General features: G+C 39.9%; 1 protein-coding gene across 2 annotated transcripts in view; it reads left to right on the forward strand.

The window, feature by feature from the left end:
* The window catches only part of LOC129743639 (nuclear receptor coactivator 6), a 34,704-nt gene extending 9,153 nt beyond the window's left edge, over positions 1-25,551 (forward strand). The window contains exons 2-10 of one of the 2 annotated variants that reach the window (XM_055735717.1): positions 4,116-4,667; positions 4,736-4,911; positions 4,974-5,223; positions 5,286-5,848; positions 5,988-6,704; positions 6,764-6,926; positions 6,989-7,099; positions 7,292-8,042; positions 24,755-25,551. In XM_055735717.1, coding sequence (XP_055591692.1) covers positions 4,116-4,667; positions 4,736-4,911; positions 4,974-5,223; positions 5,286-5,848; positions 5,988-6,704; positions 6,764-6,926; positions 6,989-7,099; positions 7,292-8,042; positions 24,755-24,818 — 3,347 coding nt within the window. In that variant the 3' untranslated portion in view covers positions 24,819-25,551. Of the gene's footprint in view, positions 1-4,115; positions 4,668-4,735; positions 4,912-4,973; positions 5,224-5,285; positions 5,849-5,987; positions 6,705-6,763; positions 6,927-6,988; positions 8,043-24,754 lie in introns of both variants that reach the window. The other variant, XM_055735716.1, reaches the window with a different exon arrangement.
* Positions 25,552-26,470: the final 919 nt, after the last annotated feature.

The following is a 26,470-nucleotide window of genomic DNA, read 5'->3' on the forward strand; positions in this document are numbered from 1 at the left end:
AAAGGTGGTAAACATTATTAAAATGGCGACGTGAATTTTCCAGAGGGTTATTAAGGCCATATTGTGTACGATGAGTTGGGAGTCTTAGGAAATAGTAATGGCGTAATGTTCTAGACGGCGCACTGATCTGTAGTTTCTCGAGCAACTCCCTGCTATCTATGTTGCTCATCAGAAGATCATAAATGAACAAACGTTGTAGAAGAATTCTCCTTTCAGCGAGTGTCGGCAGTCCAATGAGCCTGCACCGCTGCTCGTATGGCGGTAAGTTGACAGGATTGTTCCAACGTAGCGTTCGAAGTGCGTAACGTAAAAAGCTTTTCTGGACTCGCTCGATGCGGTTAGCATGGACGTCATGGTAGGGGGCCCAGACTTGAACACAGTATTCTAACACGGTCCGGACAAGAGAATTGAATAGCGTTTTCAAACAGTAGATATTCGTAAAATCTTTCGTATTACGACGTATCAATCCTAGAGTAGCGAACGCCTTTGCTGTGATCGCTCCAATGTGCGTTGTGAACTTCAGCTTACAGTCAAAAACGACTCCCAAATCCTTTATCTCGCTCTTCCGTTGAAGCGTAGTTTAATCCATTCTATAGTCGAATAAGATTGGATTTCGTGCTCTAGTAAATGACACAGTATTACATTTCCCTGCATTTGCTTGCATTCCGTTTGTGTTGCACCATTTCAACAAAGTGTCGATGTCTTTTTGAAGAACATAACAGTCTAACGGACATGTTATCGTTCTGAATATTTTCAGGTCGTCAGCGTATAGCAGTTTCGATGAGTGTATTAGAGAGCATAAGTCGTTTATAAAGAGAACGAACAATAAGGGGCCAAGATGACTTCCTTGTGGCACACCTGAGGATATCTTAAAAGTTTCGGACACAACGGTGCCTATTTTAACGTAAGCTGTTCTATTCACTAAGTACGATCTTATCCATTTTGTGAGCCAAGTAGGAAGACCCATCTTCTTCAATTTCTCTACTAACAGTTCATGTGGAACTCTATCGAACGCTTTTGTGAAATCGATGTAGACTGCATCAACCTGTTGTCGTTTCTCTATTTTATTTATCAACGTTGAAGCATAACACAACAGGTTACTCAATGTTGATCGTTTTTTTACAAAACCGTGCTGATCAGGTGATAAAACATGTTGAACACTTTGATAAATTCTCTCGTGCATCAAACTTTCCATTAATTTCGGAATACAACTCAGTATAGATATACCTCTAAAGTTCTCGACATTTTGAAGGTTTCCTGATTTGTGTATCGGTGTGACGCAAGCTGATTTCCATAGAGACGGAAACGTACCTTCATTCAAACAGCGATTGAAAAGCAAACTGATGGGCAAGGCAAGTGAAATTACACAGTTCTTCAACAGTAACGTAATTTCATGTAGACCTCATTTTCCGAGAAATTCATCATTGGCATGAATATTTCATAACCAGGCAAACTGTTCAAATATTCATGGCCTATGGGAGGTGAGCAAGTTCCCATAGCTTTTTCAAAAAAATTAGCAAACAAGTTAGCAGATTCTCGGGGAGACTTTGCAAAATTTCCATCTAGCTGAACCTGTTTGGGAACCCCGTTCAATTTCTTACGATCTTTCATAAATTTCCAGAAAATTTTTGGATCACTTTTTACCTGTTCTTCAACTCTGCTGATGTAACTCCTGAAGCACTGGCTATTTACGGCGTTGTACTCAGCTTCTAAGTCGCGAAGAATTTTTTTTTCTGGTGTCATCTTTATGCTTCAGAAAACCTTTTCGGGCTCTACGAACACGGTTCCTCAAATTACGCAGCGCAGGATTCCACCATGGTTGTCGATTGTTGTTCGTTCTGTTTTGTCTCTTTAATGGAACGTGGATTTAAATAAGATTAGAAAGTTCGGAATAAAATGAGGAAACTGCTGCATCGAAACTCTCAGTAGCTATACGGTCGTTCCAATCGATGTTCGAGATGGCAGTGTTCATAGCGTCGAAGTCACAACGATTATAGTCGAATTCACGATGATAAACGTCAGAGAGAAGCTTAACTTCCGTGACGAGTTGAACGACGAGCGGTCTGTGGTGACGATCGATTGGAAGGAGCGGTAACGGTGGATCCAGAATCTCGGCCGAATCATCGTTGTTGATGAAAACAAGATCGAGCAGTCTAGAATTTTCATTTGCTAGATGGTTTATTTGTCGCATACCAAAAGACAACACAGCTTCTATTAGGACTTGCTCCTGCTCGGATGATGCGTTCAAAGGAAGAAAACTGTTCGTATCTTCATCGAACTCCCACCGCAAAAAAGGTAGATTATAGTCTCCTACAACGATCATTTTGTCAGTACCTTTCATACTATCGCACATCTGCTGGATGCATGAACAGTGCCTTTCATACAAAGATGTCTCGGTGCTTGGCGGTAAATACAATCCACAAAGGAAAACGGAGGATTCTTTTAACTGTACGGAGACCCAAACTTGTTCCAGAGAATCATCATTAATCGAATTAACGAACGCACTTTTCAAATGTTTTCTCACACCAATTAAAACTGTCCAAGCACCAATTAAACCGTCCAAGCTGTACAAACTGTCCAAATCGTTCAAAATAATCCAGAAACTTAGAAATTCAATAAAATTGTTGTTAAATAATACTTTTTCTGCATTTTATAGATATAAATGAGAGCGAGTCAAGATTCCTCCCTTTCGGAACAAGTTTCGTTAAACTTATTTCACTTGTACCAAGATGGGTGCGTATCATTTCTAAAACTCTATCCTCAGGGACTCTAGGTCCTATCCCAGATAGATACAGCGAGAATGAATTTGAATTTTGAGGAATGTGTTGCTGAGCACAAATGTCAGCATCAGTTGAATTTGTGCCAACCGCACAGAGACGAGGCGTGGGGCGCCGATTGGGCGTTTCATTTCGAATTCCTTCAATTCCTAATAATCGGGTATCTCCAATGGCGGCGGCTCTTTCTCCCTCTTCGGCTAGGGAGTTTGTCCAGACTCTCTTGTCTCGTCTACAAGCTCGTTTAACAGCCTTTTCCAGCTCCGCATATAGTAAGCGGGCGGCTGCTTTGGCTGACCCGGCACATGCCTGCTCAATTCCGACTTTCGCCTTTCTCCGATCATCGATCATCCTCCAGGTTACATCCGACAAACATTCACTTCATCTTCCGAGGCTCGGGATTCAAGCTGTTAATGTACGCCCTTTTCACCTCTGGATTCTCCAACCGGCGGACGTCGTATCGACACCCGACTTTCGCGTGACTCTTAGTCGTATCTCACCAAGGACGAGGTGATGGTCAGATGCAATTTCTGCGCTTCGTTTGTTGCGGACATCAAGAAGGCTACTTCTTCATTTTCGGCTGATGCAGATGTGGTCAATTTGAGTTTCTTTTCTGCCATCTCGGGATACACGGGATGTGCTGGTCGATGAGGGAAGAACTTGCTGTTTATCGGAGCCAATCTTTGTGTTGAATCCGCCTAAGTGGATTTGAATGTCACCCTTCGGAATTTTCTCAACCACGCTGTTCAATTGACAGTAAAACTGGTCTTTCTCTTGCAAATCGACAACGTCAGTTGGCGCATAACACTGGACCATTGTAAGTTTTCTAACCCGTATTTTGAATCTGACTACGATTATTCTGTCGTTTATCGGTTCCCATCTTATGAGGGCGGCATGGGCCTACGGGCTTATTAGGAAACCAACTCCTCTCCCTGAGTAGCATGTTCTCCTCGTATGCCAGAGTAAAGCAGTTCTTGCCCGGACTGTTTCTTGTGTTTTCCACTGTAAGGCCAACGGACTTCGCTCAGTCCCAATATCTCTAGCTTGAGGCATGGAATGTCGCTTAACTGCCTATTTTCTACTTTCAAGGTTCGTACAGAGTTCAGAGCTAGTTCCAAGAGGAAAAATGTTTTTCCGTTTGGTACCCTTTACTCATCCAAATGTGAACTTTGAATGCTACTGTTTGAGCAGTTATGTGACTTTTGATTACAACAGTTGTTGATAATTCGGAATAAGTTGAGATTGGTAATCTGAATGATGCTAAATATGGTGATCCTGGAGATCGGGGATTTTGAATGAAAACCTATTCCTGATCGTTTTTTAAACCATTTCCATTTCCAGTGAAAGTAGAACATCGGCTGACGCTGTTCTACCTGGCCAACGATGTGATCCAGTACAGCAAGCGAAAAAACTACGAATTCGTAGACAGTTGGGGGACGTACCTGCAGAAGGCCACCACCATGGTTCGCGATGAGAAAGTCAAAAACAAGATTCTTCGGATTTTCAAAATCTGGGAACAGCGTGAAATCTACAACGACGAATTCTTGGCTGACTTGAATGGTTTACTGAGCGCCACGACAGCTGCTGCGGCTGCCAAGAAGAACGATTCCTCCGTTTCAGCTTCCACCAAAAGCATTAGTGATCGGGCTGGTTCAAGCTCACCCTCGTTGAAGGCGACATTGGGAGCCCAGATGCCCACCGGTCCAACAAAGTTGGCGGAAATCAAACAGGCCACTGCTGTGCTGGACGTGGAAGACTTCCAGACTGGGTCACTCGTCAGCAGCATCAAGGAATGTGTGAAAAACGAGAACGATACCGATACCACGTTTAAGAGTTTGAATAAAACTCCGTTGATTGACGTGGAGCTTGTTAGGAGTTCCATCAAGGGAAAAGGTGTGTGATTTGCGGTTTGTTAGTTGATAATTGTTAATCTGAAAATCCTATTTTACGCCTTTTTTTAGAACGGAAAAAAGTCGAAGAGGTTGAACGGGAAATTGAGGAAAATTTTGTCCACTACCAAAGCTACGTGCATAGTCTGAAAACGGAGATCAAATCTCGTAAACTGCTGCTAACGCTACTGGAACAAGCTGAAACGTTCTACCACAGTCAACGGGGGGAGGTTAAAGTCGTGGCCAATGTAAGTTATATTGTATCAAGTGTAAATGATGGTATTGAATACGTTTTACTTTATTTTTTCAGGCTTATCGAAATTTCGGTAACAGATTAAAAAACATGAAGAAAAAACTGGATGAACTGACGACAACATTGCCCAGTCCGATTCCATCGCCTGATATCAATGCACCTTCGCCCGAGCCTGAAGACTTAGATCTGCAGCTACCGGATGATCAGGGATTCTTCAATGTTAACGGAATGATGTCTGGTTATATGGATGGCAATCTACCTTTCGATATAAGCGATTTCCGAAGGGACTCTCCGACGTCCAGTGCTGGTGAGTTATTTTTCCCTCAAAATTTATTGATCAAATTATAATCTACGGTCTTCATCCCACAGTGCAATCGATACAAGTGATAGGCTCCCGGAAGGAGGAAACCGAAGGTGTTGATACGTTCCTGAAATCATTTTTTCGCGATGCTCCCGAAAGCCAGCATTTTCCATCAATCGGGGCCCCACAGCGAAACAGCAGTGGCTCTCAGGCTTACGTTCCATCGCAAAGTAGCAGTTCATCGCTTGATGATTACAGCAATGGTACCGGTGTAGGTGTGACGGCTGCTGCCAATGGCCCAGATTACTTGGCTCCGCTGAATAGCTACGGAGTTTCGTCGATGAATGTGGGATCCTCCGAATATGGGATTCCAACCCTGAACAACAGTCGAGCTAATAATCATCATTCGAGGGGCTACAGCGGAGGTCCCCCGGCACCGGTTCCACCTGCAGGAGGAGGTTCCCAGTACGGTCAACCAATGCTCTCGGACTATTCGGCGGGGCGAGCTCAACCACCGGGTGGCAGCCGAGGTCCACCACTGTTGCCTCCGCCTGGTCCTCCGGTCAACCTCGATAGATCTGATGAGTACAATTCCACGTGGGATATGTCGATGTCCTGGGATGGACCGCATGTAAGTTATTCCGACTAAACCATTTTTATAAGATTTTTTTATGAGATTAAGATACGTGCGATTTTCATGTATTTCAAGCTTTGACGCGAAAAGTTTCCTCAGAACTTAAATTATGTTTATCTTCTTTCTGTCTTTGCAGGACACCACCGGTTTTCAAAGTCTCGACACACCGGTTTCTCCTCCTCACTACGAACGGAAAGGCGCCAATTCGAACATGATCGAGTACATCGATGGTAGCGTCGTAAACGAAGATGGTCCTTTGCAGGACGTGGACCACAGGCAACTGCCGGGGGGAATGATTTCGTTGCCGTCGGCCTTCATGAAGGACAAAGGTCGGCTAATGGATGTGGATCATCGAAATCTGATTTCCCTCACTGGTTCTCCTGGTCCTCTGCTGGCAGCAATGAAATCCTCCGATGAACAGGGTTTGGAAGATGTGGACGCCGATGAAGATGATGAGGATTCCGAGATTCTGCTGACCGGTCAGAAGAAAAGCAAAAGTGATAGTCCTATGGGAGGTCCGAGCTCATATTGGATTACCAACAGCAGTGGAGATGTAGATCTGAGGCATTCCAATCTCAGTGTGGTCGCTCCAATGCCTGTTCCTGCCCCGAAAACTGGTTCCACGACCAGTAGCAGCAGCAATAGCATAACGGTTGTTCCCATCAACAGCTCAACAACGGAACAATCGGAATCCAAAGATCTTGATATGCGAATTCAGTCAATGCAAAAAACATTCGACTCACACTTCGGAGGAGAGACGAGTGAGTCTGAAAAAGCCAGCGATGGAGAAACAGCCAAAAGCCTACAGTCATTGCAGCTTCCCTCATCGTTGCTGGAAATTGATGATTTTCTGGTAAGATTATTTTGAACAATTTTTCGGTAGCTTTTTCATTGATCATCTTCTTATATCAGCAAAATTTTGAACGAGAGAATTTCGAGAGGGAAAACTTCGACCTTAGCAAACCGCCTACGCTCTTAATGAGCAACCAATCGGAGGTGTCGCTTTCCCCTCCACCGTCTTTGCCAGAAGCCAATGCATCCACACCGATGCGGTCGAAACCGTCGGCGGAAGAAGGTTGGTTAATTAAAATATGTTCCTTAGATCAAATACCATTGTCTGGTTTTATTTTTTCTTAGAAACTCTAGAAAAGAAACCAACCGACAACAATGAAAGTGTAGATATGGAGTTGTCCGACGAAGACGGTGGTATCCTCCCCGAGCTGCCGGATGCTGCATTGTCCGCGATAGGTAAGCCAAGTGCGTCTCCGTCTACTACTAATAGCTCGTTGTCCTCGTCGACGGCAGCGGAAATGGTGGTGGCAAATACTAAAAAACTTCATTCATTAGCACCTAGCAACAGCCCTACTATGCAAGGGCACCAAAAAATTGGTGTCCACACTAGTTGTTTAGATCGTCAGAATACGAATGATTCTCTTTCAGCGGGTGGCCCAGCAGAATTGATCGAAGAGCAAGATTCAACCGAGCCTTACGAACCATTCGAGGGGGAAGAAATCGACGATGAGCCAATTCGAACAAACCTGCATTCGGAAGTTCCAGAAGTGATGCAGCGAGCTATTTCACCTCTGCGGCCCCCTCTTCTTCCGGATCCGGATTTTGCTCCGTTCTTGTTTCCTCCGCAACCACCACAGCATCAACAGCAACAGCAACAACAGTCACAACAAATGTCACCCATGCAACAGCAACAACAGAAACCTTGGGAAATGCCACCACATCAGCCGCCAAACAACAACTTTTCAGGTTTAACAAACCTGATGGATCTCGCCCCCTTTGGAGAGTTCCCAAATGTTGCCCCAGGGATGAACAATTTCAATCACCAAGGCACACCGACGGCAATCCCTCCGCCGATGCCACCCATCTGGAATGGGCCACAGCAGCAGCAACAACAGCAACATCACCACCAGTTTGGGTCCCCGAATCGGGCGCCCTTCGGTGGCGGCGGAATGCCTCAAGGTGGTCCGCCATTTAATAACAACTTTCGACAACAGAACAACTCTTGGGGGCCAAATCGTGGTGGCATGGGCGGTGGTGGTCCACGGCATGGTTCGCCTGGAGCGCCATATTTCCGTGGAGGCCGCGGTGGAGGTCGCGGTAATTTCCGTGGCGGAAACAACAAATTTCGAGGAGGCGGCGGTGGTGACAACTATCACAATAACAATAGGGGAGCCCAATGGTAAATAGGTTCATTTTTTTTTCTTCTTTTCAGTTTTTTGTGTTTATTTTTTTTTTCATTCAATACTGTGTGAATGTGTGGAATGGATGCGAGCGCCTTTATTCGAAAATTTATTTCTCATCTGGAAAAAGATACTAAAAGTTTAAAAACTTGACTTTTGTTGAATAGATACTAAATATTTGCTCCATTTAATTTATTGCTTGGCCAAATTTTATTGAACAAATACAATCTGTATGCACATAGATGCATGTTTTTCTTAAATTTCTCGTTTCATAGGAACGCCAAAATGTCATAAATATGGGACGGATATAGTTTTGACTGTTTTAATTTTCAGCTAATTCTTTTGAATGGAAACATAATGACAAGCAAACAAAAAACTTACATTTAAAAGCAAACAAAATTTAGAATTGTTCTAATCAAATAGTAAAAATTTCTCTAAGGCACATTCTTTCGGTTCTAATATCGACCATCAACTTTCCAAGCACTTTATCCCAAATCACTCATAAAAAATGCCATCGTTTCACATTCTTTTCCGATAATTATCAATATTTACCTACATTTAGAATTACATTCAATATATTCAACACCGCACTAAATGGATTGTAAGTAACAAGTTGCCCGATTCATTTTCAAGCTTGAAGACATTGCTGACAGTATAAAGTAGGTATTAAAGGATTGCAAAAATCCTATAAATGTGTCTGATGATCATAAATACATTGTGTTTGAAAAACAAAATGGATGAGTTTTTATTTTATGAATAGATTTCAACAAATCTATTCCTAGTTGAATTATTATTTTTCCAAGAAATTCCGTTCGTCAGGCTCATTTGTCCCGATTGTTGATGGTTGTCGGCGATCCATCTTCTTGTATTGTTTACTAACGGCGTGTTCGTAAATTGATTTTTTCTATCTAAGTGATTTTTTTTATCGATGCTGGCGTTCGTAAATTTTAAACAAACGTATGCAAAGGCATTGGAAAGTGATTTGAAATCTACCAAAAAATCGATCGACCTTTCCATCACTCAAAAAATCTATTTACGAACGCACCGTAATATGTAGGCTGGTAAATAGTTGGGAATACATTTTTCAATTGGATGAACAGCCCAGTGGGATGATAGTCAATTATTTCCTCTGTAATTTTCAGACCTCTTCTTCCAAGTATACGTTCCCTTCACCTAAACCGACAGAATAAAAAACGAGGCTGCGTCTTTCCAGTTATCTACTTTGAGTCCATCGGAATATCTGAGTCGAGTATTCACATTTAAGACATTCCAAACCTCATAAAACTCAACCTAGAGCCTTGATCTCACGAGGACGGTTCTAAAGCTATCTTTAGAACCACTGAGCTCTGCTCAGTTCGGGAGATCTTTATCCTGAACACATCTACCGATCGAATTCTAAGGCTACTCCAAGTAGGGGTTCCCGGTAACGAATTAATTCTACATTTATTACGCGATTTCCATGTTTAAGATAAGTTTGTGGCCAAACGGTTCAAGTATTTCGCAGTGTTTCGCACAGAGAGCTATGGATCCAAATCGTGACGAACGGCATGATACAGAAACGTCATCAGAAACTACCGTGTCAGTAATCGAGATCTACCTCAAGGTGTATCTAAAGGATCGTCGGCTCCCTCTGTAGGAGTAATGTAAGGGCCCTGCAATCTTCTCGTCGGATCTAGCTTCGTACCACTATTCGGAGAATGTCCTGGTTTCAATACAGGGAAACACAGATGGCACATTACTCTTCGTGGCAGCAATACCACGCAAGAGCTCCATGTAGACTTTTTCCAACTTCCTGTTACGGTAGGCCGTTTAAACGTTTACAGCAGCAGTCAACATTTAACGCAACGTAGTTTTATTGATTATACTTGCGAATAAACCTCGTCGTAATCAAGAGGGCTATCGCCGTTGCCCTAGAGATCGTCAAAACCATCATCCTCGTCAGTAATGCGTTCTTCAGCCACTCCAATTGAATTGAGCACCATCGGTGACAGTTTTTTGACCTGGTTAATTTCGAATAACAACGTCTTCCGGAAAGTACCTTTCGTTATACGGACAACTCATTTGAACACCACCTTATAGATTTTCCGGTCGATGGAACGCTATGCTTCGATATAGTTAGGTTGCGCTTTGGGTTCCGATTTTTCTAATCTTTCATCAGGATCGTTATCAGGAATGCGCCTTTGTGTCGATAACTTAAAGAAGTTCCACACAAGAATTGTTCTACAGGACACCAAAGTTTTTATAGATTTTTTTACAAGATGGAAATTTGAATTCAAACCATAACATCCGGATGTTCGCCTCCGTGAGTGGGTTCGTCCCACTAAAACCACCTTGGGATTCGTGTGCCAGATGTGCCCCTTGGTCTCACCCTATGATACTACATCAAGGGGTAGGCTGTGCTCATGCACTTGTACATCTCACCCTTTTCCTCTTTCTCAATTTTGGTCTTTCTCCTTTTTCCTCCTCCTCCTTTACCCTCCTCCTCCTATTTGCCAACTTCAGACTGGTACGGAAGACCCCGGGACGTGTGCCGGTTAGATAACGCTTTCATAGTAACTCACGCCCGTCACAGCATCCACTGTCGCAGGATTTCTACCCACCAAGGCATGGCCGATTGAGAAACTACCAAGCTAGAATCCCGCGATGAACACCCCGAATGGTATCTCCGCTTCCTTTTGCTGCAGGAAAGATCGTAGCTGAATACGTGAGACCTTTTAAGTTTAAACCGATAAAGGTATTGCTTAAAGCACTCATAACCCGAAAGGAACTGCGTCAGGTAGAAGTTGACCTCTCCATACTTTCGATTTACCCAGTCTCTTGCGTTGTTCGATGCGTCCCAATGCTCCTTTAACTTGAGCATTGACGCTGCTCGTTGAATTTTACGCATTCTTCTAACAGCTCTTGCTTTTTAACACTCCATATCCTCCGACAGAGTTATGGGAATCATGCCCGCGATGACAAAAGCTGCATCTGCTGATATGGTCCTGTATGCACAGGAAACTCGCATGGCTATCAGCCGATGTGTGCTCCGTAATTTAGATCTGTTGCGCTCTACCTCTATCGCGGAGCCCCAGGCCGCTCCCCCGTATCGTAGTTTCGACAGTGCTACGCTCCAAAGAGTCTCTTTGTACTCTTTGGACCATGGCAGTTTGGCATCATTCAGGCCAATGAATCTATGACTTTCGATGCACTTTCACAACAGTATGCGTACCAAAACTTAAGCGATTGTCTACCATTACTCCAAGGTATTTCAGCTGCTGTTTTGAAGTTGTCGTGTGCCCTCCAATAGTAATTTCCGTATGCGGCACAACTCTTTTGTTGGTCACGAGCAGAACTTCGGTTTTATGGTGAGCTATCTGAAGCTTAACTCCCTCCATCCAGATGCCAACCGTTTCTACGGACACCGTTGCAAGGTCTTCTACCTCCTCGATTGTTTCGCCGGTGATCATGAGCATGATATCGTCAGCAAATCCGACTATCTGCACGCCTGCTGGTAGTTTCAGCGTTAACACCTCATTAGACATGGCATTCCAAAGCACAGGTCCGAGTATGGAACCCTGTGGAACACCCGCTGTTAAGGCAGTAGATCGTAACGCAGTTTCGGTTTCGTACGTCAGGACTCGATTTTCGAAGAAGCTTCCTATTATCCTGCAGAGGGTATTGGGAACACGCATCCTGTGAAGAGCTTTGGCAATCGCTTCCCAGCTGGCATTGTTGAAGGCATTCTAAATGTCTATTGTCACAATGGCGCAGTGCCGAACACCTGTCCGCTTCTTCACTGTAGATCTCCCTTTCCGAAAACCAAACTGTCTGTCCGACAGTCCACTTTCGCCTTCTGTGTTGATAATAAGTCTGTTAAATATTATCCTCTTCAGTAGCTTACCAAGGGTGTCCAGCAGACAAATGGATCTGTATGATGATGGATGCCCTGGAGGTCAGGCTTCTTCGATTCTCTTGATCTTTGCTCACTTTTTCTCATTTGCTTGTCAAACGCCTAAGAGAAACATGCTTTCTCACACTTAAACCGATCAAAAAGCCCACGTTTTGTTGCAGAGCATTTAAAAAACGCAGTCACCCAATTTCATTCTCCAAGGGAGAAATGTTCATCAGCTTCTCAGTTACTGGCTGAGAAATCAACGACCGAACAGAGATGGACGCTTCGGTTGTGGTTTATTTCAGCACTTGCACCAAATGTTCGGGCTCGGCCGATGGGGGGGTTCGGATTTCGAGGGATTTCTTCCCGTCTCCAGTCGACGGCATCAACCAACACAGGAATCCGGGGTAAGTCGCCGACTCTTGCTGGCAGAACAGCTGATCACCCGCTTGGGGGGAGATTTTGTTTGCACTATTCGGGTTCGGGTTCTGCTTGCGAGATAGCACCACACACTATGCAATCGATAGTTGTTGCCACCAAATACTTTTCCCAATGTTCCATAATTTCATATAGAAAGAGGACGGTTCAATCGCACATTAAAGCTGTCCACGTGATTTGGTGAAACGGCCAAATTTCATATGCGATTTGCATTTCTTTTTCTCTTAGGAGCGATGAGAATAGTAAAACTATGCCCTTGCCTTCACTGAGCAATTCATTTCACTGATCACACGTAGCGCTGATGAGGTGTCTTCAGAGTCACAAACCAACAGTGCTCTGACAGTAGAAGAGTGATCATTCGTTAGAGAAAAAAATTCTCTTGCATGGCTCTCTCAGGAGCAGATGATAAAATGCTCATTTAAAATTTCCTCACAATTAATAGGAGCGTGAAAGTTCACTGTCTCCTTTTGGGCAAGATGAGCAAAATGAAGCCTGCTGGAGGTTTTCCAGGTTTCTGTAGTAGCACCAACTTTGCCGTATTCGACGAATTGGGAATCCCTCGTCGAGGCACTTGTAGCACCACTCTGAAAGTGGTGCTACAACTTTCTTAGCGATAGCCACAAGCTCCTCGTTCATTACTTGCTCGATATCAAGGGCACCCGCGTTGTACGGAGTACGTGGCCACTGCGTCGGGCCATGCTGCGGGAAAAGATGTGCAACGATCTCTCTCAGTTTTTCCGGACACTTTTCGATCGGCGACCTTGGGCCCCCGAATCTCGCCAGTGCAACTCTATAGGCTTGGCCTCATCTACGCTCTGGATTAACGCTCTGTAGCAGTTCTCTTTCCTTGCTTTAATAGCTCGCTTAAGTGCCACCCTGGCTGCTCGGTAAACGGCACCTCTCGTTTCTCTATCGGTTTTTGTGTGGCTTTTAGACAGCTAGTACGAAGCTCAGCTATTTCTGAGGTCCACAAGTAAGCTGGTCGTCGCTACCATTTCGGTGTTTTCCTGCTGGGCATGGTCATGTCGCACACCACTACCATCATTTTTGTCAGCTGCTCAGCATTATGGACCTGCGATGCTTCCTGCATGTTAATAGCTTCGGTGTACACTTCCTTATCGAAAACTTTGGTCTTCCATTTTGGCTCATGGGCTTGCAGTTGCCTTACTGCCACCGGATTTCGATCTCCTACGCTATAACGTATCGCCTGGTGATCGCTGTGCGTATAATCGTCACACACTATCCAATTCATGTCAGTTTTTAATGATGGGCTCGCAAAGGCGATATCTATCACTGACGTTCTGTCTGGAATTCCAAGCTTGTGATAGGTGCTGATAGATCCAGTGTTGCACAGCTCAACCTCCAGTCTCGCGAAGGACTCTAGCAAACTGTAGCTCCTATGGTTGTTGCATCTACTACCCCAGTTAACCGCCCAAGCGTTGAAGTCTCCTCCTATCACTACAGCGGCCCTTCCTGTCAGTTCGTGAGTGAGTTCATCCAACATTGTGTTGAACTTCCCGATCGTCCATCTTTTTTTCACCAAAGTTTTTATAGTGTCTCAGGGATTGATTGCTTTGATAGCCTGTTCTGGAGGTAATCGTCCTTGTTCACGGTCTTACCTCAGTATCGATACTCCCGGGATCATACATTTTGCCATCTTGATCAGCGAATGGTTCCTCCGCTCAACGTGTCTGTTCTGTTCTAAAAATGAAATAAGTTTATTATTTGAATTTTTCATATTCGGTTTATTGAAGCTCAGTATGATTAGAAACAATATCATGGTTAACGTAAGTCAAAAAAATATGTTCTAAAGAATGATCCCACTTTTTATTAAATGCCTTCCATCGGGTTTTGCACAGTAGCTTTTGTGCATTTCCTGGATGCTGTCTTTCATTTTTTCTCGAATTCTTCCATGCTTTGAGAAACTGTCTCCTCATTCCTAAAGATCCTCTTCGCAATCGCCCAGTATCGTTCGATCGGTCGGGGATCTGGAAAATTTGATGGATTGATGTTTTTTGAGGAATCGAATGCTATTTTCTGAAAGCAACTGCTTGGCGTAATGTGCAGATGCCAAATCCGGCCAGAAGAGAGGGGGATACTGATGCTTTTTATAGAGGGGCAGCAATCTTTGTTCCAAGCATTCATCTTTGTAAACTTGAGCATTGATTGTACTTTTCGTGAAGAAAATACTTGACTGCAGACCATAGGTATAAATAGCTTGCCACACTAGAACCTTCTGCTAAAATTCTTCGCAATCGTACAGTCGGCATGATCCAGCTCCTCGTCCGTCGATTTCGTGTAGAATTGTGGCCCGAGAAGCGTTCCTGAATCCTGTTTGAGGTAGGTTTCGTCATCCATTAAGATGCACCTGTTGCTTTTGTCCAGAATCCGCTCGTAAAGTTTCCGTGCCCTTAAGGGGGGGGTAGGGTCTAACGGGTAAAAAAAGACACCATTTTCACGATTTTTTTCTAGAGCTATCGTTCAAACAAATGTATTCAAATTTTTTGCATTTTACAAAGCATTGTTAAAACAACATTTAGTAATTTTTTCGTAGAAAAATATTGAAAAATGAGCCGGTGACGGAGCACTTTCGAGGATGCCTTTAAGAAAACAGGATTTGCGGTGGACACTGTATCTCAGCACAGAATCATCTGAAGTCAAAAAATCAGAGCAATATATTTTTAATAGATGTTTTTCTGGACCCCAACGTTTTTGTTTAATTAAAAAAAAATTTTATGAAATTTTTGTGGCTGTTTGAAGTAAAAACTACGATTTTTCACGAAAAAATCCACCATTTTTCACCTGTAAAATCTCCCCAAAGTAAAAAAAAAACAAAAAAGAAAAACGTTGGGGTCTGGTATTTTATATATAGAAAACATGTTCCAAATTTGAAAAGAATCGGATAAGTAGTTTTCAAATGACGATGTCCACGGACTTTGAAAATGTGCTTTCGAGAAAAACGCGTTTGAAGTTTCTGCTCTTGCTTTCTTGCTGTATTAGATAGGAGGAGATAAAGGCCTATAACTTCTACAGTTTTGCTTCAATTGACTTGAAAATTTGACACAACATTCTTGAAATGTTTTACAATAAGAAAATAAAAAAATAAAAAAATCGATTTTTTGAAAGTGTTAGACCCTACCCCCCCCTTAAGGTTGCTTTTGCTCAAGATTGTTGCTCTACTTTCTTATGAACCTTCCGTTTCGTGAACGTCTTCAAAAAATTCCTGGCCAAGATTCTCTGAATGATCCCAATTTTGTTTTTGAACTTTTTAGCCAGATCACGCGTTGAAACCGATCGGTCACGTTTGATATGATTGACTACTTTAGCATCCAACTGGGGCTGACTGGGACCAATTTTTCTTCCGGATCTAGGCAGATACTTCAAGGACGACTCGTTACCATATTTGTCGATGATATTTTTGCATCTACTACCCCAGTTAACCGCCCAAGCGTTGAAGTCTCCTCCTATCACTACAGCGGCCCTTCCTGTCAGTTCGTGAGTGAGTTCATCCAACATTGTGTTGAACTTCCCGATCGTCCATCTTTTTTTCACCAAAGTTTTTATAGTGTCTCAGGGATTGATTGCTTTGATAGCCTGTTCTGGAGGTAATCGTCCTTGTTCACGGTCTTACCTCAGTATCGATACTCCCGGGATCATACATTTTGCCATCTTGATCAGCGAATGGTTCCTCCGCTCAACGTGTCTGTTCTGTTCTAAAAATGAAATAAGTTTATTATTTGAATTTTTCATATTCGGTTTATTGAAGCTCAGTATGATTAGAAACAATATCATGGTTAACGTAAGTCAAAAAAATATGTTCTAAAGAATGATCCCACTTTTTATTAAATGCCTTCCATCGGGTTTTGCACAGTAGCTTTTGTGCATTTCCTGGATGCTGTCTTTCATTTTTTCTCGAATTCTTCCATGCTTTGAGAAACTGTCTCCTCATTCCTAAAGATCCTCTTCGCAATCGCCCAGTATCGTTCGATCGGTCGGGGATCTGGAAAATTTGATGGATTGATGTTTTTTGAGGAATCGAATGCTATTTTCTGAAAGCAACTGCTTGGCGTAATGTGCAGATGCCAAATCCGGCCAGAAGAGAGGGGGATACTGATGCTTTTTATAGAGGGGCAGCAATCTTTGTTCCAAGCATTCATCTTTGTAAACTTGAGCATTGATTGTACTTTTCGTGAAGAAAATACTTGACTGCAGACCATAGGTATAAATAGCTTGCCACACTAGAACCTTCTGCTAAAATTCTTCGCAATCGTACAGTCGGCATGATCCAGCTCCTCGTCCGTCGATTTCGTGTAGAATTGTGGCCCGAGAAGCGTTCCTGAATCCTGTTTGAGGTAGGTTTCGTCATCCATTAAGATGCACCTGTTGCTTTTGTCCAGAATCCGCTCGTAAAGTTTCCGTGCCCTTAAGGGGGGGGTAGGGTCTAACGGGTAAAAAAAGACACCATTTTCACGATTTTTTTCTAGAGCTATCGTTCAAACAAATGTATTCAAATTTTTTGCATTTTACAAAGCATTGTTAAAACAACATTTAGTAATTTTTTCGTAGAAAAATATTGAAAAATGAGCCGGTGACGGAGCACTTTCGAGGATGCCTTTAAGAAAACAGGATTTGCGGTGGACACTGTATCTCAGCACAGAATCATCTGAAGTCAAAAAATCAGAGCAATATATTTTTAATAGATGTTTTTCTGGACCCCAACGTTTTTGTTTAATTAAAAAAAATTTTTATGAAATTTTTGTGGCTGTTTGAAGTAAAAACTACGATTTTTCACGAAAAAATCCACCATTTTTCACCTGTAAAATCTCCCCAAAGTAAAAAAAAAACAAAAAAGAAAAACGTTGGGGTCTGGTATTTTATATATAGAAAACATGTTCCAAATTTGAAAAGAATCGGATAAGTAGTTTTCAAATGACGATGTCCACGGACTTTGAAAATGTGCTTTCGAGAAAAACGCGTTTGAAGTTTCTGCTCTTGCTTTCTTGCTGTATTAGATAGGAGGAGATAAAGGCCTATAACTTCTACAGTTTTGCTTCAATTGACTTGAAAATTTGACACAACATTCTTGAAATGTTTTACAATAAGAAAATAAAAAAATAAAAAAATCGATTTTTTGAAAGTGTTAGACCCTACCCCCCCCTTAAGGTTGCTTTTGCTCAAGATTGTTGCTCTACTTTCTTATGAACCTTCCGTTTCGTGAACGTCTTCAAAAAATTCCTGGCCAAGATTCTCTGAATGATCCCAATTTTGTTTTTGAACTTTTTAGCCAGATCACGCGTTGAAACCGATCGGTCACGTTTGATATGATTGACTACTTTAGCATCCAACTGGGGCTGACTGGGACCAATTTTTCTTCCGGATCTAGGCAGATACTTCAAGGACGACTCGTTACCATATTTGTCGATGATATTTTTCACGCTTGTGTAGTGTATTTTGAACCGTATTGCGATTTGGTTGTAGGTAATAGACTTTTCAGTGCACCAAATATGCAGAATTTTCTTTCTGGTTTCAAGATCAATACGAATCATAGCAAATATAAAAAAACGAATCCGAACAAATGGATTGCACTACACTTTTAAAGCATGTAAACAAACTTTTGCTTCCATACACACAGAAAAAAGTTCACCCATTTTTGAGTAAATTAGTTTTTAAAAGTTACTAATGACTTTTTTATACAGTTTTTAGTTATATTGCGTTTTCGAGTTATTGACAAAATTAGTTCATTTCACTGTCATTTTCACGAGAACTGCAAAAGCAACCTTCACAGCGGAGCTGCCAGTGGAGAAAAAAATCTTTTACTCGTTTACTAAAGTTTGCCAGGTGAAGAAGATGTCACGTTCCTTAAATGTGGTGGATTGTGTACCCCATAAATCCGAGGTTGAAATAAGGTTAACAGTCATGTTTCATCTCAGTAAAAGAAATTGGAAAAGCCGTTACATAGCTTAGAGTTATATAGAACGACAAGTAAAGAGCAGAGCATACATTTTTCAAACAGCATAGTTGACATGGTAGCTGATTTTTCTTCACCATCACGTTTCAGATCTCATTTGACTACTAGTCACGCTTCAAGGGACTGAAAAAGCTAGACTATCGTCATGGATTTCTGTTCGCGTGACGGATGTTATTTTTCAAACGACGGTCGTCAAAGCAAGTTCTCGTCTCTAGCGAATTCTCTTCGGTCGAGATAGTTGATGTTACGTTCGATTATGTCCCGGTCCCAAACTATCCTGGATTGATCTCCAAAAACGGAAACGATGTCCGTTGTTTTCGGATTTTGTTTCAGTCACGACCAATGACAAACTTGTCTTTATCGGCGTCGTCTTAAGATGTTTTTATTATGTAAACATTACTCCGTCACCGTCAAAAAGACGACGACGGACTGAAGGTGACTATGATTATTCCGACGCTTCATTTGACTGAAGGTTGAGGCGAGAATGTTTGCTTGGTTACCTATTTGCAGGCGTCTGTTATGAATACGACTAGGGTAGGTGTACCCTCCTCCGTCGTATCCCTCTGATTCGTCGCAATTCAAGAATGCATGTTTTAGAGCCGAAAAATCACTTTCCACTTTAATTGGCTACTTCACATGATAAACTTAAGCTTGTGAATTTATTTTCTATCACAAATTTGTCACTTTTAAAACTATTTCTAAATTTATTTGATATTGAAATCGCAAAGTGAATTGAATTATTGACACACTCCGCCATATTGTAAAACGAACTTAGTGATCCCCCCAACGTGTTTCTTTGTTTTATCGCTTCCTGTCAATGCATATAACGATCAAAATCATAAAATTCGACAGAAAAGTGTTGAAATAAAATTAGAAAAATGACATCATGATAATTCGTCGTAATTTTGCGACAGGAATAGGAAACCGTTTTGCAAGAATTGGAACTAGACCGGTTCATTTTTACTATTTTTTGCTGAACACAGTCGGACTCATAGAGAATGAACATAATGAATTTCCAAGTAATCACAACACAATACAGTAGTTTTGTTTATTTTGAAACTAGGAATTTGATGCGCTAGGAGATAAGTGCAAAAAGTCTATTTATATTGATAAATTACTTGAATGTATTCAGCATTGCTTATAATGCATGGTTTCAAATGAACAAAGAATTGATGGATTTTTTAGCTTAGTGGTTGGTGTTTTACAAATTATTTACTTACAGTATCGCGATAATTAAATAGACGTTTCGGTGCACGCAAGAATATCTCCAACTTTCACATTTCTAACGTTCAACTCCAATGAAATTGTTTCTTCAAAATTATTTCATATTTTAAGATTTGATTATTTTTGGTTCTATTATCTGATGACACTAAACCTTTCTCAAGTGTTTGAAACATGAGATACATAAATTATTTGAAAATTAGACTTTTTAAGCTTCTTGCATTCAAACTGCAATATCGCACATAAGACCAAACGCTTTGCTCTACAGAATGGTCACTGAGAGATCCTTGAAAACTAAAACTAAAACTTCTCCAGTTTTCAGAAATTCTCTAAATGGGGATCAACTCGAGGGAAAAATATCAATTCCTGGACCGAAAACCTCGATTTTTATTGAATCTTTACGATGCATGGAAAAACGATGCAAAAAATTCCCGTTGAAGGTTATAATGACAAGAGAATTTGGATGAATGGATCATTTAAACTTTGAAATAAGAGTTTATGAGTCTCTGGTTTGGATCTCAATACAAGTTTAAATAAAAAATCGGTAGATATGATTTTTTGTACATATAGTCGTTCAAAATTCAACAAAATCAAACCCGCTTATATTCTAATTTCTACCATATAAGTTTCAATACTAGACTCATGTTTGCTGCATTTTTATAAATTCTCAGTGAATTTTCAACAAAAGACAAAATGTTAGAATAACGAAGCGTCAATTTCCGAAAAAAAACATTTTTGCAAAAACTTTTATCGCTCCCAAAAAAAACTTGAATAGATGAGCTGAACCAGTCTAATGTACATTACCCGCATCAACGTGGATTTGCTTTGTGTCGATATCCTTCGCCAGGGTTCCCACATGCATAAGAATACACATGTTGACAAAACGCAAGTGTGATTCTGCCTCTCCTCAAATGGCTTACTATTCAGTCTCATTGCGTAGAAAAACATATGGTACTATTTAAAATGTTGATGTTCTTTAGGGGAGAATGAGGATACTTGATCCCTGGGGATACTTGATTCCTTAGCTATATCTCGAAACTGGAATGTCTTACAAAGATCAAATGTTCTAGAAAAATGTGCCAAAATGAGCAAAATAACAATGCTTGTAGTTTAAAAATTTTTAACAAAATAATTGTTTGAGTAATTGAACTTTGTTTGAAAAATTTCACAAAATGTAACTTGACGATCTTTTTTCATCACTTTAAAATGTTCCTTACATGGGAAAATTATGAAAAAAATATTTGTTCAAATGTATCAATCGTTCGAGCGTAAAATGATCTTCATAATGCCATATTTTCAAAGCAATGGAAAAGTCTCAACTTTTTTCAGAAAAAGTTTTCTAAAATGTTGATTATGGGTACAATTGATCCCCTAGAGTTGGGTACAATTGATCCCCCTTCCAAACGGCATATTCTTCTTCTGAATTGATCGTTATGACTGCTGATTACGAAATTACTAATATTTATCCAAAAACTAATATTTATCAAACAATTGTCTGAAGAAAAGAGCAAAAATAATTAATTTTCTCTTAATTATAAAAAATAGCGCCTTTAAGTATGCAATGTGAATAGCGTTGAGACAAAGTTATAGAATTTTCGTCATATGTCTGCTATAAATTGTGAAATGAGAACAAACATGACCAAAATAGTCAATTAACATTCTATCTTGGGGTTTTGTTTGATTTTTATACAAGGATTAGGGCTTCCTGAATAAAAGATCAAGTCTCCTTCAATTGGGGATCAAGTCTCCCCTAACTTCAGAAAAATCGCAATTTTTTTACTCCCACGAAAATGCTTCTAGTTGATCAACGGGTTCAAGTATCGTTCTAATTTTTGGAACATAGAAACTTGAAATTACAAACTGTCAGAAAATGTCAAAGACGGCGAGTTGCTAAATTTTTCCAAAAAGATATGGTGAAAATAAGAAAAGGGGATCAAGTATCCCCACTCTCCCCTAAATATATGCAATTACTTGTAAATTTGAGCCATGTAATTTGTGAAAAATGTCTGTTTGAATGTTATAAAATCTTATTGTACAGACAATTCCTGGTTCATGGCAGCCCAGTCCGTTGGAGAGTGTGTTGGTACAAAATACATTTGCAGGGTGGATTCAATTTGTAAGGTCTAATATTGTGCTGCCTGCAATTGCTTTAGCCAAGCAATGGTACCTAACTACAAAAACGCTACCTTGGGATTTCTTGGCAAGTCCATTTTATTGCGACTTAGATCTCATTCGAACTTTGCAGTTATCCTGCGCGGTTGATCCGTGCGAAGTAAATAATCGCATTTGTATGAACCGCAACCGCAAAATTTCAAATCTATCCCTCATGAGAGAGGAATAGTTCCAGACAATTTCGGTAGAATTGAATAGAAGGTATAATACTTTGCTGCCTGCAGATGCATTAGCCAAGCAATGGTAGACCTTTTTACAATAAAGCTATCCTAGTTTCATAGCTTATTGCGACTGGTTACTCGAGAGAACTTCTGCTGTTATCCTGCGCGGTTGATCCGTTCGATGTAAGCTGATGCTAATTGCATGAACCGCAACCGCAAAATTTTAAATGTATTTCTGAAGAGGGTGGAATAAATTGAGACAATTCCGGTCTCCTTGTACGACGGAATTAGGAACCTGGTACGACAATGGAGGAACTTGAATGAGAAAAATAAATCATGAATTGACTCAAAAGTACGTAATGGATTGATCTATTTCCTACATAGTTTCATAAAACAGTATTCGAAATATAGTTCAATGAATAAATATCAGTTTCAAATCAACATGCAAGGCAATTCTATTGAATTAATGAAAAAAGCTTCCCTAAGCCGTTGTCTTAGGTACACTTACCCTACTTTAACTCTTTCACAGTCACAGTTTTATGACTGATGGCGGTGAATTTTTTACGCTCTGGTAAAGAGTCTTCCTACGGATACAACCCCAGAAGACTTTCTTATCAGTAGAGATGTACCGAATAGTGGTATTCGGCGAACGGCCGAATACCGAATATTGGCCTTTTCAACTATTCGGCCGAATATTCGGTCGAATATTCTATAGAGTTTTCAATGAAAAAACCTTAAGAGATTTTTTCAATGCTTTCTATTTCTTCCATATTAATGCCCCTAATGTTTTTGTCGATTATTTTCAATCAGATGATATTATCGGATGATGCATTACAAGATATTTTTTAAGTAGGGGTCTTTCTGATTTTTAAAATGTCACCAATAACTGACATCAGATAACTAGTCGTTTATCACCAAAGCGTTTGCGTTCCTGTGAAATCTGGCATAAAACTTGTCGAAACAGGGCCAAGCTATTTGAAATTGCTTCTCTGATATTGAATTAGATGATGGTCGAATTTGAGCAAGATATCTTTAAAGTAGTTGTTGAAAAGATTGATTATCTTTAACCTTAATCATACCATACTGTCAACCACACGTATCCAGACGGTCAGGCAACCATAAAGATTTTTAAAAAATAAAATTTAAAAAGGTCAAAAAAATTTATGTATATTTTGACATTTTAGAAAAACTGAACACAAAATCAGAATAATTTTAAAGAGGAATTGGAGTTTTTTATTTGATTTAGCAAATAATCTGAAACCTCGGGAAGTATTAAACAATATCTGGACATCCCGTCCAGATTTGACTTAACTGGGCTCTTTACTGGATTTATGGGCAAGTCTAAATCTATCCAGAAAATTTGGAATAAACTTTAATCACAGTATAAAGCGATACAGTTCAGCATTCTCCTGTACGATCTACAGTGAAATATACGCGGATACACTTTAGATGTTTTACTGAAACCGTAAGTTTTTAATGATTGTGTAGCTTTTAAACCTTACTTCTGGATATTCCATACATGATCAAAAATTATTTGAAAAATTTACAAGTCTGTAGTAGATATTCGGCCTATTCGGCGTATTCGGCCGAATACTTGGCTCAACTATTCGGTGGGCCGAATATTCGGCTTAACGGTTTTTCGGCGATATTCGGCGCCGAATATTCGGCCGACCGAATATTCGGTACATCTCTACTTATCAGCGTCACGATGAATTCATGTTTTATGTGTTGAAACGATAATCTACTTGGATTAATCTGCGCCAAAATTTTGTATCTCTTTTGTATCAACTTTAGAAGTTGAACACGTTCAAAAGTGTGCGATAGAATTTTACAAATTTTAGAAGGCAGTAAAATTCCATGCTAGATAAATTTATAATTATCGGAACAGTAAGTAAAATCAAGTTACGCTATTGTTTACATAGCTGATTTATTTTCTTAACTTCATCGAATTATTGTAGTACAGCGAAGCTGCCGGAAAATGATGCTCATATGGTTCAGAATCGAATATTTTTCAATCATAATTACTGTAAGACAATGATTCGCAATTTATAATGTCGAGATATTGACCAATTGACTAAATATGTTATTCGACATTGACTAATAGTCAACGTTTGGTAACCAAATGGCTTCGAATCTATATAATCAAAACTTTTCGGTTCAATTCCGTTCCACCCTTTTTCCAAAGAGTGCGATGACCTTTAGACATTTTCAAATGACAATGAAATGAGGTTTAGCCATTAAATTATCAATTAAATTTGTGGCATGAAATGTTGAGGAAGCTCATTATAATGAATGACATTTAATGGTTCAAATCGATTTAGTTTATCAGTTAAATTGTATGAATTTTTATTTAAATATTCGAAAGGCGTGTAAACAGTTATAGTGGACTATTTGGATTCGTATTCATTATTACTAAATAGTCTATTAATGTGTGATTGTTTTGTGTGAATGGATGTGTTTTTACATTTCGTTTTTTGTTCCTTTATGTTTAAACCTAAGCAAGACAAACTCCTTTCTAAGTAAGCATAGTATCTTAAAGATGTGATGCTTCCGCATCCCGTATTCTGAAATCTAGAAATCAGTAAACAACAGGAAAACAAAGTTAGGTGTACATAGCAAGGATGAACTCGTTCAAAGAGAAACAGGTTTAATGTGTTACAGAGTGAAGAAGATATGAATACTGTTTTGCACAAACTATTGCTGCGTTTTGTGAGGAAGGGATTCGGTATCAAGGAAAAATAACAGCAGGACAACAATCCTGAGAAACAGCTTATATTAAGAACGTTTCGTTATCTGTGCGAAAATGTTTACATTGGATGGTTCGAGTTGCCTATTAGTTTTTCACATCCATCCTCCTTCATTCATTCATCCATATAGGTTAGACAAGTTCTTAGCAAGTGGAGGAAACGTTCTTGACCTGATCAATAGATGTTCCGATTGATGGGAGTCGTGGAGAGATCAGTACTACCCGGAAATGCTCGGTGGAGCAAAGACGAGCTGTTGAAGTAATAGTGAAGCATACGAACGAGTGAACTTATTTAGTTGTATTCTTTTGATCTGAGGAATGTATTGCAAAACTCACAAAACAATAACATTGAAGGTAATGTTTGTCTAGTTAAGAAACGTCTTCTGCAAATAAAAAAGAAACAGAAAGCGACGTGTGTAAATAGAAACTGAACTCTTAAACCCTTGTCGCTGGACTATCCTTAGAGTTGTTTCAGACCAACAACACAAAATCATGTATTTTAACGATAACTACATGACGCCCTAGTTCATAGTTCACCTCAAAAGATGTAAGAAATTAGATTTTCACAAACGAGATATGATGCTATCTCTTGGAGCAGTAAAACTAACCGAGTGTAGATTATGTCCAGTTAACTGTAGGTCACACTATCATAAAAAAATGATAAAACAAAATAGAAACAATTTTGAAATTATAAACAAAATTGAGTTGAAACACTAGAAGTAGAATGAAATAAATTTCCCGACAGGTTAAATATTCCCCATTGTTGCAGGTACCCAAGCTTTGTTTCGAAGAGTATTGTTCTTCGCAGTAGTCTCTTAAGCAATCACTTTCAGTTTATTCTTCTTAGCTGTAATAAGGCCAATTGCCTGGTGTAAATTCTACAATAATACTTGATTTATTTTTGTGAAATAAACTAGCTGTGCTTCAATTTTGTGTTACTGTGTGTCGGGTGAGACGTTCAGGTGATCTATCAATTATTTTAAATCATGTTAGCGTTAGTTAATAATCTTTTTTCTTAAATACGCCAGAAAGTACCTATAAAGTCTGAAGATTCGGAACAGTTCATCCCCTACGGTAGGCAGGGCTGGTAGCGAGTCACTTTTTAGTGACTTGGTCACTTTTTTTGGGTCAGTCACTAAAAAGTCACTTTTTTCATCATTTGGTCACTAAAGTCACTATTTTCCGAAAAATGGTCACTTTTATCACCAAAAGTCACTTTTTTCACCGAAAATATACCAATGAAAGAGTAATTTGAATTGCGCGTGTTAATATTGACGGTTGTAACGGTAAATTACTTGATCAGTCATTTAGAATTTTTTTTCGCCTCCGGCGGAATTTCGGCATAAATCACCCTTGGCTTGAGACATTTCGATCTACGACATTATTTGACGTTCATGAATTGAAACTTACTTTGATTGTAGATTTTAATTTTTAGTTCAATCAATTTTTTGTATTGAAACTCAAAACTTGATATACAAAAACCCTATCTCGTCTTTAGAATAGGTTTTTATTAAGAAGTGTAACTAAGATTGAGATTGAAACGAACCATTTTTTTTTATTAAAAAAATCTTTTAATGTCATAACAAATGTTATGTTGATATGAAATACTCTTTAAAAAAAACAATTTCATACTCAATTTTATTTCGTATTTTTTGTTCTTCTAAATACTTAAAAAAAGGGTTTTTAAAATTTACACAAGGCCACAAAATTTACATTTTTCTTAGGTGCAATGAATTTAAACGGTAATATCAACTAATTTGGGTTCCCCGAATCTAAATATGTATGCAATATTTCGATCAGCTTTTGTTATTGAAATGACTTTTGAAAATAATTATTCAAACGCCACA

The sequence above is a fragment of the Uranotaenia lowii genome, chromosome 2 (assembly GCF_029784155.1).
Source record: "Uranotaenia lowii strain MFRU-FL chromosome 2, ASM2978415v1, whole genome shotgun sequence".
NCBI lineage: Eukaryota > Metazoa > Arthropoda > Insecta > Diptera > Culicidae > Uranotaenia > Uranotaenia lowii.